This window comes from Heterodontus francisci, chromosome 5 (assembly GCF_036365525.1).
Source record: "Heterodontus francisci isolate sHetFra1 chromosome 5, sHetFra1.hap1, whole genome shotgun sequence".
NCBI lineage: Eukaryota > Metazoa > Chordata > Chondrichthyes > Heterodontiformes > Heterodontidae > Heterodontus > Heterodontus francisci.
This window is the reverse complement of record NC_090375.1, coordinates 104,640,471-104,654,326: the sequence shown is the minus strand read 5'-3', so window position 1 is coordinate 104,654,326 and position 13,856 is coordinate 104,640,471. Positions and strand designations below refer to the sequence as shown.

At 42.6% G+C, this 13,856-nt stretch overlaps 1 protein-coding gene across 2 annotated transcripts in view; it reads right to left on the bottom strand.

The window, feature by feature from the left end:
• Window positions 1-13,856, bottom strand: part of lyn (LYN proto-oncogene, Src family tyrosine kinase) — a 138,666-nt gene that overhangs the window by 47,772 nt on the left and 77,038 nt on the right. For both annotated transcript variants that reach the window (XM_068031855.1, XM_068031856.1), the window contains exons 11-12: window positions 8,897-9,079; window positions 6,484-6,560 (exon numbers count right to left, since the gene is read on the bottom strand). In XM_068031855.1, the coding sequence (XP_067887956.1) occupies window positions 6,484-6,560; window positions 8,897-9,079 (260 nt within the window). The remainder of the gene's footprint in view (window positions 1-6,483; window positions 6,561-8,896; window positions 9,080-13,856) is intronic.

The following is a 13,856-nucleotide window of genomic DNA, read 5'->3' as shown; positions in this document are numbered from 1 at the left end:
TGTTGATCTAAAACCCAGACACAGATGGAGAGAAGTGCTACAACCAAAGCCATCTACTAACACAGACCTGCATTGAACAGATCATAGGTATCTTGACAAAGTGCTTCCGTTGCCTTGACCAGTCGTGTGGTGCCCTCCATTACGAGCCAGCCAGAATGTCTTGTATCATGGTCATCTGCTGCGCCCTGCACAACAATGACACTAGTAAGAGGCCTAGAGATGGATGAGGAGGAGGAGCTGGAACATCACTCCACCTCAGAGAAGGTCTGGGAGGAGGAAGAGGAGGAGGAAAGGATAGCTCTCGAGGTGGCTGGCGCATTGGCAGCAGAGGGCGCCTGTCACTGGCATCCCAGACCTCAGATTGAACTGCAGGCTGGCATGACAGCAAGGACCATACTGATTTAGCAGCCCTTCACCTGATCACCCCCGACCCCTTGTGATTAATGATGCCACAGCTCACCTTCCAGCATACAGAGTTATTTCACCACTATGCTCCTTAACTGAGAGGTCCCATTGGCTGCCATGAGCATGCAGATGGAGGGTTCCTCCATCCACCATTGTCCAATGCCACGAGGCATGGACACATAACATTCTCAGGGAGCCACATTCCTGCCACCCGCCCCACAAATCAATGTCACCCTTTTGAAATGAGACAGCAACAGCACATCTGTCAGAGTGGTGAAATAAAGAAGTTATATTGTGAGGCAAACAAAATAACAGACAGATGTAGACAATAGCACCCAGGTGACCCACTGAGTGATTTCAATGCTGTGGCACCTTCCTTGCCCTAACATTGCTATGGCAGATGAGGTGGAGGCAGCCTGCTCCCTACTCTCTGCCACCAGCTGAGATGCCCGTGCCTTCATCCTCGTCTTGAGATGCACGTGGCTTCCGTCCTCATCTGGAGATGCCCGTTGGGGCACCTCCAAATGCTGCCGCACCTGCGTCATTGAAGGGGTTACCTCTGCCACAGGGCCCTGGTACCCAGATGATTCCTGAGTGAGAGAGGGTGAAGGGCCAAAGCGTGACACTGGTGCCCCCTCCGTCTGCCACTATGACGATCTCAGCCCTTTCCTGGCTCCCGTGGATGCCAGATGTGGCCACCAACTGGAAGACAGCTGGCATCCGTTCCGAGCAGCTATGCGTCATCAGTGACAGTGAGTGGCCAATGCCACAGAAATTCTCACTCTTTCTGTGCATATCAGTGCACTGCTCCTGCACCCACTCAGTGTGGTGCTGCAATTTCTCAATGGAGGAGCTCACGCGATTGAATCTGAGTCATGACAGAGCACATGCACTGCATAGACTCCCCCATTGCCTGCCCATGGCTTCTCAAGGCCTCAGGGAACTCCAACAAATGGGAACTTATCTGCCGCTGGTTCTCGAGGAAAACCCTCCTTGTCTGACACCCAAAGCCCAACATCTTCGCCAGATGAAGCATTGCTGTGTCTGTCCTCTGTCCTTCGAGGGGGACAGCCCACAGCTGACTCTGCCTCACCCTCCTCCTCACGTGTGCTGTGAGGTTCACCCAGTGCTCCCGTTTCTATGCTAATCTGTGGCTAAAATGAGGTGAATGCCTCTGCACTGATAGAAGGTGCCGAGGTATGATGTGATGGTGCAGGTTCCATGGACTCCCCTCACCCCCGAGGATGGCGGCGCAGATACTATAGGTCCACTTTGTCCTCACTCTGCAAATGGCCCTTTGGGAAACGAAAGAAAATGGTACTGAGAACTGGTCCTAGCAACAAGTGCCCTCGCACAACTATCCCCTCAGAAGACAGGGGTCTGAGATCCATAGCTCGTATTGGACAGAAATCGCTTCCATGCTCTTCACCTCGGGAAGCAGCTGTCCAATGACCCTGTTGCCCATGGCCTCCCTTCTCGCCATCCCTCACCAAATGCTACAACGACACCCTGGCGAGCTCAGCGCCACCTCCTCCACTGCTGTCAGAGTGTGGAGCTGGGCCACTCTACCTCCTGTTCTGGCCATTGCCCATGTATTATGGGAGGAGAATGATTCACGAATAGGCTTCCGTCCCTCATTTCTTCCAACATGACACACATATGGGCTGATGTTCCCATCGGAATGTCACCTTATTAATTAGGGTGGCTGCGTCTCAGTGTAGCAACTGTTGACTAACTCTGACAATGTGAGGGAGAACTATAGACATTCTGTAAGGTCAGCTCATGTGCATCCTGGTGGCCACTCACCTTACCAGACCACAAGAGGTTATTGGACCTTTTCCAACACTGGACCCAGGTCCTTCTTGTGGGTCCCTGGCTGCTGACCTCCATCCACACCCTCTTGGTCTCACTGGGCAGATTTCTCCTTCCCGAGGCCAGGAAGAACAGCTCTCTCCTCTCTGATACTGCATCAATTACCTCCGGGAAGGCATCAGAGAAACGGGGTGTTGCCCAGGGATGGATGCCCATGCCCACATAGGGCATCCAAACTCCCCGGTGCTACGTCCTTGAAGGCAACAGCAAGCCCAGTCATGGCTGCTGCTCACCTTTTAAAATTGCATTCAGTGACATGTTCCCGCTTCCAGGACACTTGCGGCGCCTTTAATTGGGCACTGGCTAACACCCAGGCCAGTCAGTGACTTTGCATTTAAAAATAGCGTTGTGTCAGCATTGTGTTGGGTTCCCAACCCCGCAATGAAAATTCAGCCCATAGGGACTGGATGATGCTGGCTATGCAAAATTCCCAAATGAGTGAAATGCCCAGCAGAATGACAGCAGCAAAAATACTGAAATAATTCGGTGTAGCAAGGTGGGGTGAGGCGTGTTGAGGGAGCTGAGGAAGGGAAGTGTAAGATTGTTCTGGATGGATGAATTATGATGGGCCATGCAGCCTTCCTCATCTATAAGTATCTTGTGAATTTAACACAGAGAAGGGGCGGTACAGTGGTTAGCACCGCAGCCTCACAGCTCCAGTGACCCGGGTTCAATTCTGGGTACTGCCTGTGTGGAGTTTGCAAGTTCTCCCTGTGACTGCGTGGGTTTCCACTGGGTGCTCCGGTTTCCTCCCACAGCCAAAGACTTGCGGGTTGATAGGTAAATTGGCCATTGTAAATTGCGCCTAGTGTAGGTAGTTGGGAAGGTAATTGGGGATGTAGTGGGGAATATGGGATTAATGTAGGATTAGCATAAATGGGTGGTTGTTGGTCGGTACAGAATCGGTGGGCCGAAGGGCCTGTTTCAGTGCTGTATCTCTAAAATAAAAAATTAAAGGGATAGATGCAACCCAACAAACTTATTTGACTTCTTTCCAGATGGTATAGATAAAGATGATAATTGCAATCTCTAGGATTTAGTTTATTTAAACCTTTGAACTTTACAATGCACTGGTCAAGCCATATTTTTTTTAAAACGTACTTAGATTTGGTGACCACGTTGTAGCTATTTTATATGATAAAGTTTGAAGAAAAGAGCAATGGCTGGTTCCAAGAATAAAAGGAATGAGCTAGAACATTAGAGAAACTTTAACAGTCCAGACATGAAGTGGAGACTTTGTCAAAGCATGTAATGTGGCATAGATAAGTAAAACTAATTTTTAGTTCAATGCACACCAATAAAGTAGGATCAGAAGACATAATGGAAATTACTGAAAGGCAAATTTAGGTCAGCTATTCAGAAACACGTCTATACTCAAAGTAATAAATGTTTGGAGTAATCTACCCAGAAAGGTAATAAAGACATGGATTTACACAAAATACAATTAAATGTTATGATAGAAGAGATAATGCATTTGATTTAAATAAGCAATGCCAGTCTAGCCTAAGTTAACCACAATACCCAGCCAATCTTTCAGCTTATCTGGGGTGGCAGAGGTGGAAGGTTGCTGAGGCACACATTCTGCTAATAAGCCATACAAGGGTGGGCAAACTTTAACATCCAAATGATAGACATGTCATTTATACATTGGACGCAGGAGCCGTCTGTTATGTTGATGGATGGTATGAATAGAAGAGGGGCCAGTGGAAGCACTCTCAGTGCACCCATGCACAGGCCCCATCAAAATAAAAATTACCTTAAAAAATAACTTTTCTTTACAGGCAGCTCACCAGCTGCCTCTTTATGCCACTGCAGTGGTCTCCACCCTCAGACGAGAACAACTCTCAGGCAAAGGCTTTCCAATGAAGGAGGGTGATGGGGTGGAAAGCGTGGCCTAGGCCCCGATTTCTACTCTCAATCAGTAACTATTAGCTGGTATATTTGAAGATGACCAATCCAGCAACAATGAACAACTCATTAACAAATATGTATTGTATGGATGGAGTATTAAGGGGTTGACCTGTATGGATGTTTGGGTAATTAGTAACATCTCTATTTTCTATCTCCCCCCCCCTCCTTTCCACCCCCCCCAAATGATTAAAGGTCCTTATTTTCAACTTTCAAAATGCTAAACTGAGAAATTCTCAGTGGATCCATAAACTGGTTTGATCAATATGGATGCAAGGGCAAGAGTAACTCAATTTTTTGTTAAAGGTACTCCTTCCTGCTTTTATTATTACCTTTCCTTCCTTCCTAGTGTAAACAAGGGCAATTAGGGATGGGCAATAAATGCCTGCCTGGCCAGCGATGCCCACATCCCATGAATGAATAAAAAAAGGTGGGAATCGACTTGCAAGATACAAACATTCATACATACATATACACACATTTTCACTCCTGATTCACATGTTATTTACCTCAGCATCGCAATATGTCTTCCATGCCACTTTGAACATTTTTTTTCGCACAAGGGAATAAACACTTTTTTTTTCGTGTGGGCTCCATATTATTAGCACTGCCATAGGTATAACTAACAATTTTTGATTTGCTAAAGTTATTCAGTTATAAAATACACTTATTGAGTATCACAGGTTGGGTGAATTCAATTCACAATTTCCCTTAATTTTGATTTTCCTATCTTATCCAGGCAATCAAAGTGCTCCCTGCACTACAAGGTAGGATTCTGATTGGATGGAAAGAAAACAAAAACTACTCCCACACATCTCCTAATCTCTCAGATCAGCATCAATAGGCACTGTTAACTTATCAGTTGGGAAATAAGGCAAGATGCAGACAGCCTTAACTGGGGACAAAAATATGAATTTTTAAAGGAAAATACTGTGGGTAGGCCAGCTTTACGTGGAACGGAGCCATTCAACTCAGTAAGGACACAGGTTTTTTTTCCTCAGTCTGTATGGCCATCAATAGCTCACTACAAATAAATTTAGTATCAGTAGGTTGAGGATGAAGACGACACTACAGTTTCCTCTTCTGACACCATCCAGTAACTCCTGCTTTAAATGCACATCAGAAAAAATCAATATTGGATTTAACGGTGATGCTCCAATGGTTGCATAGTCTGCTTAATGTCATTTTTCATGTATGAAGCCAATGAATATTGGGTTAGGCAAAGGAAAGTGCCTGCCACTCATGGAATCATACCTTAATACATGTTAGTGTCATTAACAGGGCAGAAAAATAACTGGAAGGAAAGAAGTCTCAAAAATGAATTACTGTACTGCAACTACAAAAACAATTTTTGCTGAAAAGCACATTGGCCCTGATATTTATGGGGAATTGAGGAGGAACCATAGTAGTGCAGTACCTGTGAATTTATCAACAGGAGCTCATCACTTTTTAATTACATTTCTTAGCCAGCAGCCAGCAACATTGACGAGCAGCAGAGGGACTGGTGGTAGGGGGCGGGGGGTGGCTGGAGGGGGTGGTTTTGACCAGTAATTGAGAGGGAGGGAGGGAAAGATCAAAAGATCACGTTAAGGGATGTGGGGGGAGGGGGTGGGTTGGGGGGAGACGGAAAAATAGAGGGTGTCAGATTACAGGACACGATGCTCAGAATCAGCAGAAGGTTGACTTGAGGGGCTAGGGGAACACGTCTGTTCTACCTGGCTCACCAGGAGTGCTTTGAAAAGCATTTGCTTTCTGCAGCCAGCAGCCCCCATCTCCATTTAGCTGTCTGCTTCCCCAAGCACTAGGAAACCTGACCCGTAGCCATTAGATTTTAATCAGACTCCCGGCCGCAGTGGGAGCTGAATTTAAAAATAATTAAGTGTCCTCCCTCAGCAAGACAAGGCACAGGTATGCCACACAACCCGCTGGTGTAAAAATGGTGGCAAACTCATTCGTGGCAGGTTTGGATCACGTTTTGCAATTTTACATTTTTAACCCGCCACTGACCCTCTCCAGCCCACCATGAAGTGGAGTGATGGTTGCATTAATATCAATCCCATTGTTTTATGGAAAGAGCAAGGAATGACAACAGACTCAAATGCTGGTCTAAGCATATAGATGTTGAAAGCAAAAAGGAATGAAAGGCTTGCATTTATTTGGCATCTTTCATGACCCTAGGACATCCTAAAGAACTTTACAGCCAATGAAGTACTTTTTAAAAAAAATGTAGTCACCATAGTAATTAGGAAACCAATCAGGGTGAACCATTTATATCTTATTTTCTTGTAACTTACTTACCTGTGCTGAGAAATCAATCATTTTTGGTAATACAAGTCTCCTCCCTTCATCAGTCTTCAGGAAATCTAGTAAACTACCTGCGTTTTTTAAAAAAAGCATTTAGATAAATAAAGGATTTAAAAGTTACAAGTACATTATTATAGACAAAACTCCAATTAGTTCTTGGAATTCCAACAATAAAAAAGTTTCTGTAAATTTTGGTGTTTTAAAAGAAATGAATGCTGAAATAATACAGTATATGTAATTTTCTGGCATTCAAATGTCATTACTAGGAATCCACTGGATTATAGAAATTCAACAACGTTATGAGATCTGTTTAGAGTGGCCTGTAGCATGTGTCTGTAGCCTTTCTAGAATTTACAAAATAGGCACTTGAGTTATTCAAATTGCTGCCCTCAGAGCTAGTAAGGGTTTGTTTCCCTTATGTGTTTGGTTGTTGTCGAGGTGACAGCCTTAGCTCAGTTCAGCACTCTCGCCTGAGTCAGAAGAAGGTGCACACAACACATAATCTGGGTCGGGATTTCTCATATTTTCCCACATCTATTTCCTGGATTGAATTCCTGGCATGTTCCTGTAACATCAGTGTTTCAACATGTCATCCTCCTCTATTACCTGGTTAGTGAGGTAGGGGCTGGAGGAAGATGAAGGGGATGGTTATTGTTGTATGATTGTCTTTAAGAGTGATGTCTCTTTAAGATCTTAATATGCTAATGAGCTAAGTACCAGGACAGAGTCATGTGACTACAAGCCAGCATCACCCTGTAACTGTAACACCCAGAATAAGGTTCTGTAAATAGTTTGCTCTGTACTGTATATACTTGCTAGCTGTTAATAAATCTGTTCGAGATTTTCAGCATAACTGGACTCCACGCATCTAATCTATGTTGCATTAGACAACATAAAGAACCAATTACATGGTGGCAGGCACAGAATTTCATCAGTATTCGGTAGGGGCTGTTATTCCCTGTTCATACCTTGGGCAGATTTACCACATGAAAGCAGTGGAGGGGTAGGGTGGGAAAGGAAGGTGTTTCAGGCAAATAGGATTGTCCTCTTGGCAGTAAAGAGAATTCGGGACAAAAGGCCATTTTCCAGCTCATGATGACTGGGTGCCTTCCCATTGTACAGCTTAGCTGGGGTGGAGATAATTAACTTCCATAATGTTTTCTGACAAAGAAACTAACCCTTTTATGCAATTTGTTGCCAGTCAGTCAATCATTAGAATATAAACTATGGTCTACAGGATTGCTCCATGTGCAGTTATCTGAGATTTGTTTTACTTGAAAAGCAGATGCATTGAGAGCATTTAAATGCAGCTCTCTTTGTAAAGAGAATTTGCACTTCCAATTACCGTTTGTCATGATGATTTGGCAAAGGGAGACTGAGCAGTTATAATTTCTGATCCTTTCTGTACAATTCAGGTGAAGGGGTGATAGAAACATATTTTGACTTCAAACTACTTTGGACTGACTAGAGTGGGGGTTGGATAAGAAATAATAAGGGAGCGATCATGCAACATTAGTTGAGCTCTATTGCATTTAATGGGTCACATATTGAGAGCCAGACGGCACCACCTTACAAGTGCAATACTTTTGTACTGCTGCGACCACACACTTTTAAATATATTATAGATTATACCACAGTAATACAATGCAGAATAACTTATTCTGCAAAACAGTGACCCATTAGATACAAATTAGGAGATGCAATTTATGTCCAAAGAAATTATCTTGTTCACAGTTCCTTTCAATCTTTTTGCAAATGAGGTTCATCAATATGGAATCTAGAGGTACTGTACCTTATTATCATGCATATTTAGCAATGAATTGGAGGTGAAAAATTTATGAAGCTTATATTAGTTCAGTTCAATTTAACTACTCATTGTGCCTGTGCTCAAACCATGCTCACTGCTGTTTATAAACCTTTTTTAAAAAAAGTTAAAGACAAATTGAGGATAAAATGGTTGTAAAACTCCAGGCTGGATTCTAACACAAAATCAGATTTACTACACCCACCAAGATTGTTAAACAGTAAACAGGCTTCTAAAACTGGACATTTAGTAACCCAGGTTTTATGTACAGTTGGGATCAATGGGCAACATATCCCCAGAATAAAAATAAAAGCAAAATACTGTGGATGCTGGAAATCTGAAATAAAAGCAAGAAATGCTGGAAATACTCAGCAGGTCTGGTAGCATCTGTGGAGAGAGAAGCAGAGTTAACGTTTCAGGTCAGTGACCCTTCTTCAGAACTGCTTTATTTTAGTGTCCAGTTCTGAAAAAGGGTCACTGACCTGAGACGTTAACTCTGCTTCTCTCTCCACATATGCTGCCAGACCTGCTGAGTATTTCCAGCATTTCTTGCTTTTATCCCAGAATAAAAATACTGTGCTTATTTCCAGTATTTAGACTGACCATTTGCCATAAATTCAGCAATAATGTAAATTGGATCTCCTTTAGTCACCACTGCGTAGAGCCGCACCAATCGGTCGTGCAAGAGTTTCTTCATGAGATTGGCTTCTTCAAGGAAGGCTTCAATAGACATGGAGCCTGGTTTCAAAGTTTTCACAGCTACTTTTGTAGAGTTTTTATAGTAACCTAAACAAAATGGAACACAAGTATAATAAGGAAAGCTGTTGACAAAAAAAAAAATCAGTTATGTCTCTAATAGATAAACTGTAAGTTCCAAATCATTTTACAGTTGCATCTTCAGTCTAAAAGTTAAATTTACTTCTCTGCATTGAAAGCAAGATTGAGAGATGGATAATCCAGATGAGGGAGGCCATCTCAAACCCTTTTAGCTCATCCATCCAGATGAAAGACCTCCCCATCATATTATCTGGCTTCCCGCTCTACTACATAACCTGACTTTTGAATTAGTCCAAGGTTTTTGCCTCAGTTACCTTACCTAAATGTTGAACAGTGTGCGCTTGAAATGATTTTTCCTGACATCCATCCTAAACACTCCTTTCAACAGTGTTAACCTTTATCCCTTTGTTCCTAGTATCTTGACCAACTCTAGATTAAATGCGCATGATTAATCTTAATGTATTAATACATCTTATAAAAACTAATAAGGTCCCTTCAGTGTTGCACCTTTTAAGATTAAAGAACCCGGTTACCTCAGTCTTTCCTTTGACACAAAGGAGGTACCTCATGGTTCACTTCTGTATCATTTCTATTGCTTGAATAATTTCCTTATGTCTTGCTGACAAAACAGAATATAAAAACAACAATTCTTTGCAACCTTCTGAACTCAATATTAACTTTAATATATTTGGATGATAACCCCTGCTCCCATTTTTTGGGGCATCAGGTGCTAGCAAGGCGGAAACAATGACCTTGCAGGGGGTTTTGCGAGAGCTGTTGTGGAGGGTTTAAATGATCTTGGCAGGGGGATGGGAACCTGAGAGTAGATTCAGGAGGGAGAGAAGAAAAGTTGGAAATGGAAGGCAGAAAACTAGTAAGCATGTTTGGAATGTAGAGGAAACAAAGGCTAGAAAATAGACAACAAGGGAGTTTGGCAGTGCTAAATGGTATATACTTCAATGCAAGAAGTTTAGGGAATAAGGCAAATGAGCTGAGAGCATAGATTGACATGTGGGAGTGTGGTATTATAGGTATTATTGAGACATAGCTGAAAGAATGGCAGGAATGGCAGCCCAATATTCCTGGTTACTGGGTTTTCAGATGAGATAGAGAGGGGGATAAAAAAAGGAAAGGTGGGGGGGGGGTTCACAATATTGATTAAAGGATCAATTATAGCTGTGAGGAAGGATGACATGGTAGAGGATCATCAAATGAGGCAATATGGGTTGAAATGAAGAACAAAAAGGGGCAATCACACTACTGGGAGTGTACTATGGATCCCCAGTCAGAGGGAGGTAGAAGAACAAATATATAGGCAAATCTCTGAAGTGCAGAAACAATAGGGCAGTAATAGCAGGGGATTTCATCTACCCCAATATTAACTGGGATAGAATTAGTGTGAGATAGAATTAGAGGGAGCAGAATTCTTAAAATGCATTCAGGAGATTTTTTTTAGCCAGTATGTAACAAGCCCAAAAAGATAGGGGGCAGTTCTGGACTTAGTTTTAGGGAATGAAGCTGGGCAGGAAGAAAGGGAATCAGTTGGGGGGCACTTTGGTGGAAGTGATCAGAATTTAGTTAGATTTAGGGTAGTTGTGGAAAAGGACAAAGATAGACTAGGAATACAGGTTTTCAACTGGGGAAAAGTTAATTTTACTGGGCTGAGATGTGATTTAGCTAAAGTGGACTGGAAACAGCTACTTGAAGCTAAATCAGTGCCAGATCAGCTGAAGGCAATCAAGGAAATAGAGAGTGAGGGTTCAGAACGAGTATGTTCCCTTAAAGAAAAAAAAAGTGGAACTTAAAAATTCAAGGACCCGTGGATGACAAGGGACTTAAAGGAGAGGATAAAGGAAAAAAGGAAAGCTTACCTTCTCAAGAGCAATTAAGGATGGGCAATAAATGCTGGCAAAGCCAGCGATGCCCACATCCTGTGAAAGAATAAAAAATAATGGCAGATACCGCGGGCTCAACACTGCAGAAAGTCTAGAGTATAAAAAGTGTAGGGGTGGAATTAAAAAGGAAACTAGGGAAGCAAAGAGAGAACATGAAAAAATATTGGCAATTAAAATCAAAGCAAACCCAAAGACTTTTTATAAATTGTTATGTTCGAGAAGTGCAGTGATGAAAATATAGAACCCAAACTGAAGAGATATAAAAATTGACTTTTCCTTTAAAAAAGTGGACAATGCTCTGCAAAATGGCTGCCGAAGGTCAGATGACCTGGCCCTGTATATTCAAACTGTTTTACTGCCGGTTAAGGACTGAGGGATACACTCCAAGCTAAGGGGTGTCAATTATACCCATCCTGAACCCATCAAGAGACATTTCTAAATGGAATGGGTTCTTCTGCAACAAAGGAGGTGTGTAATAGCCACATCCTGGCCCATTGTTGATCAACACAGGGAGGGCGTCCTGTGTCTTCTAACAGATGCAACATGTGAGAGCTTTTTGCCTTAAAAAGTAGCTCTCTGGAGACATCACAACACATCACAAAAGCTTGTCCAGACAAGAAGTGAGAGAGCCAGCAAAAACCGAAGGAGTCCTGCTGCGAATTCTACTTTTCAACTCGATGTAGCAGAGAACTGAAAGTGATCACCGCCTCCAGACTAAAGTGTCAACCACCAGAAAATCTACAAACAACCTAGGCCCGCAATTTTAAAAGAGAAACTAACTGCAGAGAAGATTCAACAGGTTTACCGTATACCCCAAACACCTATCTCACTTAAAACCACTTACCCTTTTCCCCTCTATCTATCTATTCTTGTGTGCACGAGAACGAATGCGTGTGTGGTGCGGTTGCCACCATTTCGGGAATGAATATTGTTAATAAATAGTTCATCTTCTCTTTTAAACCCACAAGAAAACCTGTCACTGTCTGTTTATTTGACAAATAAAACAAAGGGGTTAAAAACCTAGTAACAAAAACACTTGCTGTGGTCAGTTGGGAGGTGAATCATGGGGACCACCTACACCCCTTACCACCTGGCCGTAACAAAATACATAAAGAGGAAGATGATATTTAAAGAAAGACTAGGGCCTTTTAGGGATCATAAGGGTAACCTGTGTGTGGAGGCAGACAACATTGGTATGGTTCTTAATGAATACTTTGTGTCTGTTTTCACAAACGAGAGGGACCATACAGACATTGCAATCAAAGAGGAGGAGTTTGAAATATTAGATGAAATTAACACGATGAGAGAGAAAATATTAAGGGTTTTTAACATCATTGAAAGTGAATAAATCCCCAGGCCTGGACAAATTGTATCCTAGGCTGCTAAAGGAAGCAGGAGTAGAAATCGTTGAGGCTCTGACCATCATTTTCCAATCCTCGCTGGCTACAGGTGTTGGTGCCAGAGGATTGGAAGACAGCTAACATTATACCATTGTTTAAAAAGGGAGAAAGGAATAAACTGAGCAATTACAGGCCAGTCAGCCTAACCTCAATGGTGGGAAAATATTTTTATTGGAAAAAGTTCTAAGGGACAGGATAAATCAACATTTAGAAAGACAGTGATTAATCAAAGATAGTCATCATAGATTTGTTAAGGGAAGGTCATGTCTGATTGACAAGACTGAACATGAATATTTTGAGGTTAACAAGGGGGGGAGGGGTCGATGAGGATAGCACATTTGATGTAGTCTATATGGATTTTAGCAAGGTTTTTGATAAGGTTTCACATGGCAGACTGGTCACAAAAGTAAAAGCCCACGGGATCCAAGGCAAAGTGGCAAGTTGGATCCAAAATTGGCTTGGAGGCAGGAAGCAAATGCAATGGTTGATGAATGTTTTGTGACTGGAAGCCTGTTTCCAGTGGGGTTCCACAGGGCTCAGTATTAAGTCCCTGCTTTTTGTGGTATTTATCAATGATTTGGATTGGAATATAGGGGATATGATTAAAAAGTTTGCAGACAATACAAAAATTGACTGTGTGGTTAATAAGAGGAATAAAGCTGTAGACTGCAGGAAGCTATCAATGGACTAATCAAGTGGGTGGAATATTGGAGAATGGAGTTCAATCTGGAGAAGTGTGAGATAATGCATTTGGGGAAGGCAAACAAGGAAAGGGAGTACACAATAAATGGTAGGATACTGAGAAGTGTAGAAGAATAGAGGGATCTTGGAATGCATGCTCACAGATCCCTGAAGGTGGTTGGAAAGGTAGATATGGTGGTCAAGAGGCATATGGGATACTTGCCTTTATTAGACAAGGGATAGAATATAGAAATTGAGTGGCTATGCAGGAACTATATAAAACACTAGTTAGGCCACAGCTGGAATACAGCTTGCAGTTCTGGGCACCACACTATAGGAATGTTGTAATTACGAGAGGGGATAGAGGAGATTTATGAGGATAATGCCCATACTGGAGAATTTTAGTTATGACGACAGATTGGATAGGCTAGGGCTGTTTTCTTTGGAACAGTGGAGGCTGGAGGAGGCCTAAATGAAGTGTATTAAATTATGTGGGGTCTAGCTAAAATGGATAGGAAAACCCTATTCCCCTTGGTTGAGGGGTCCATAACCAGGGGACATAGATTTAGCGTAAGAAATAGGAGGTTTAAGGGGAATTCAAGGAGCAATTTTTTCACCCAATGGGCGGTGGGGATCTGGAACTCACCGTTTGAAAGGGTGGTCAAAACAGAAACACTCATAACATTTATAAAAGTACTTGGATATGCACTTGAAGTGCTGTAACTTACAAGGCTAGATACCAAGAGCTGGAAAGTGGGATTTGGTTGGATGGCTACTTGTTGGCTGGAGGGAAAAGGGTCATCAACCTGA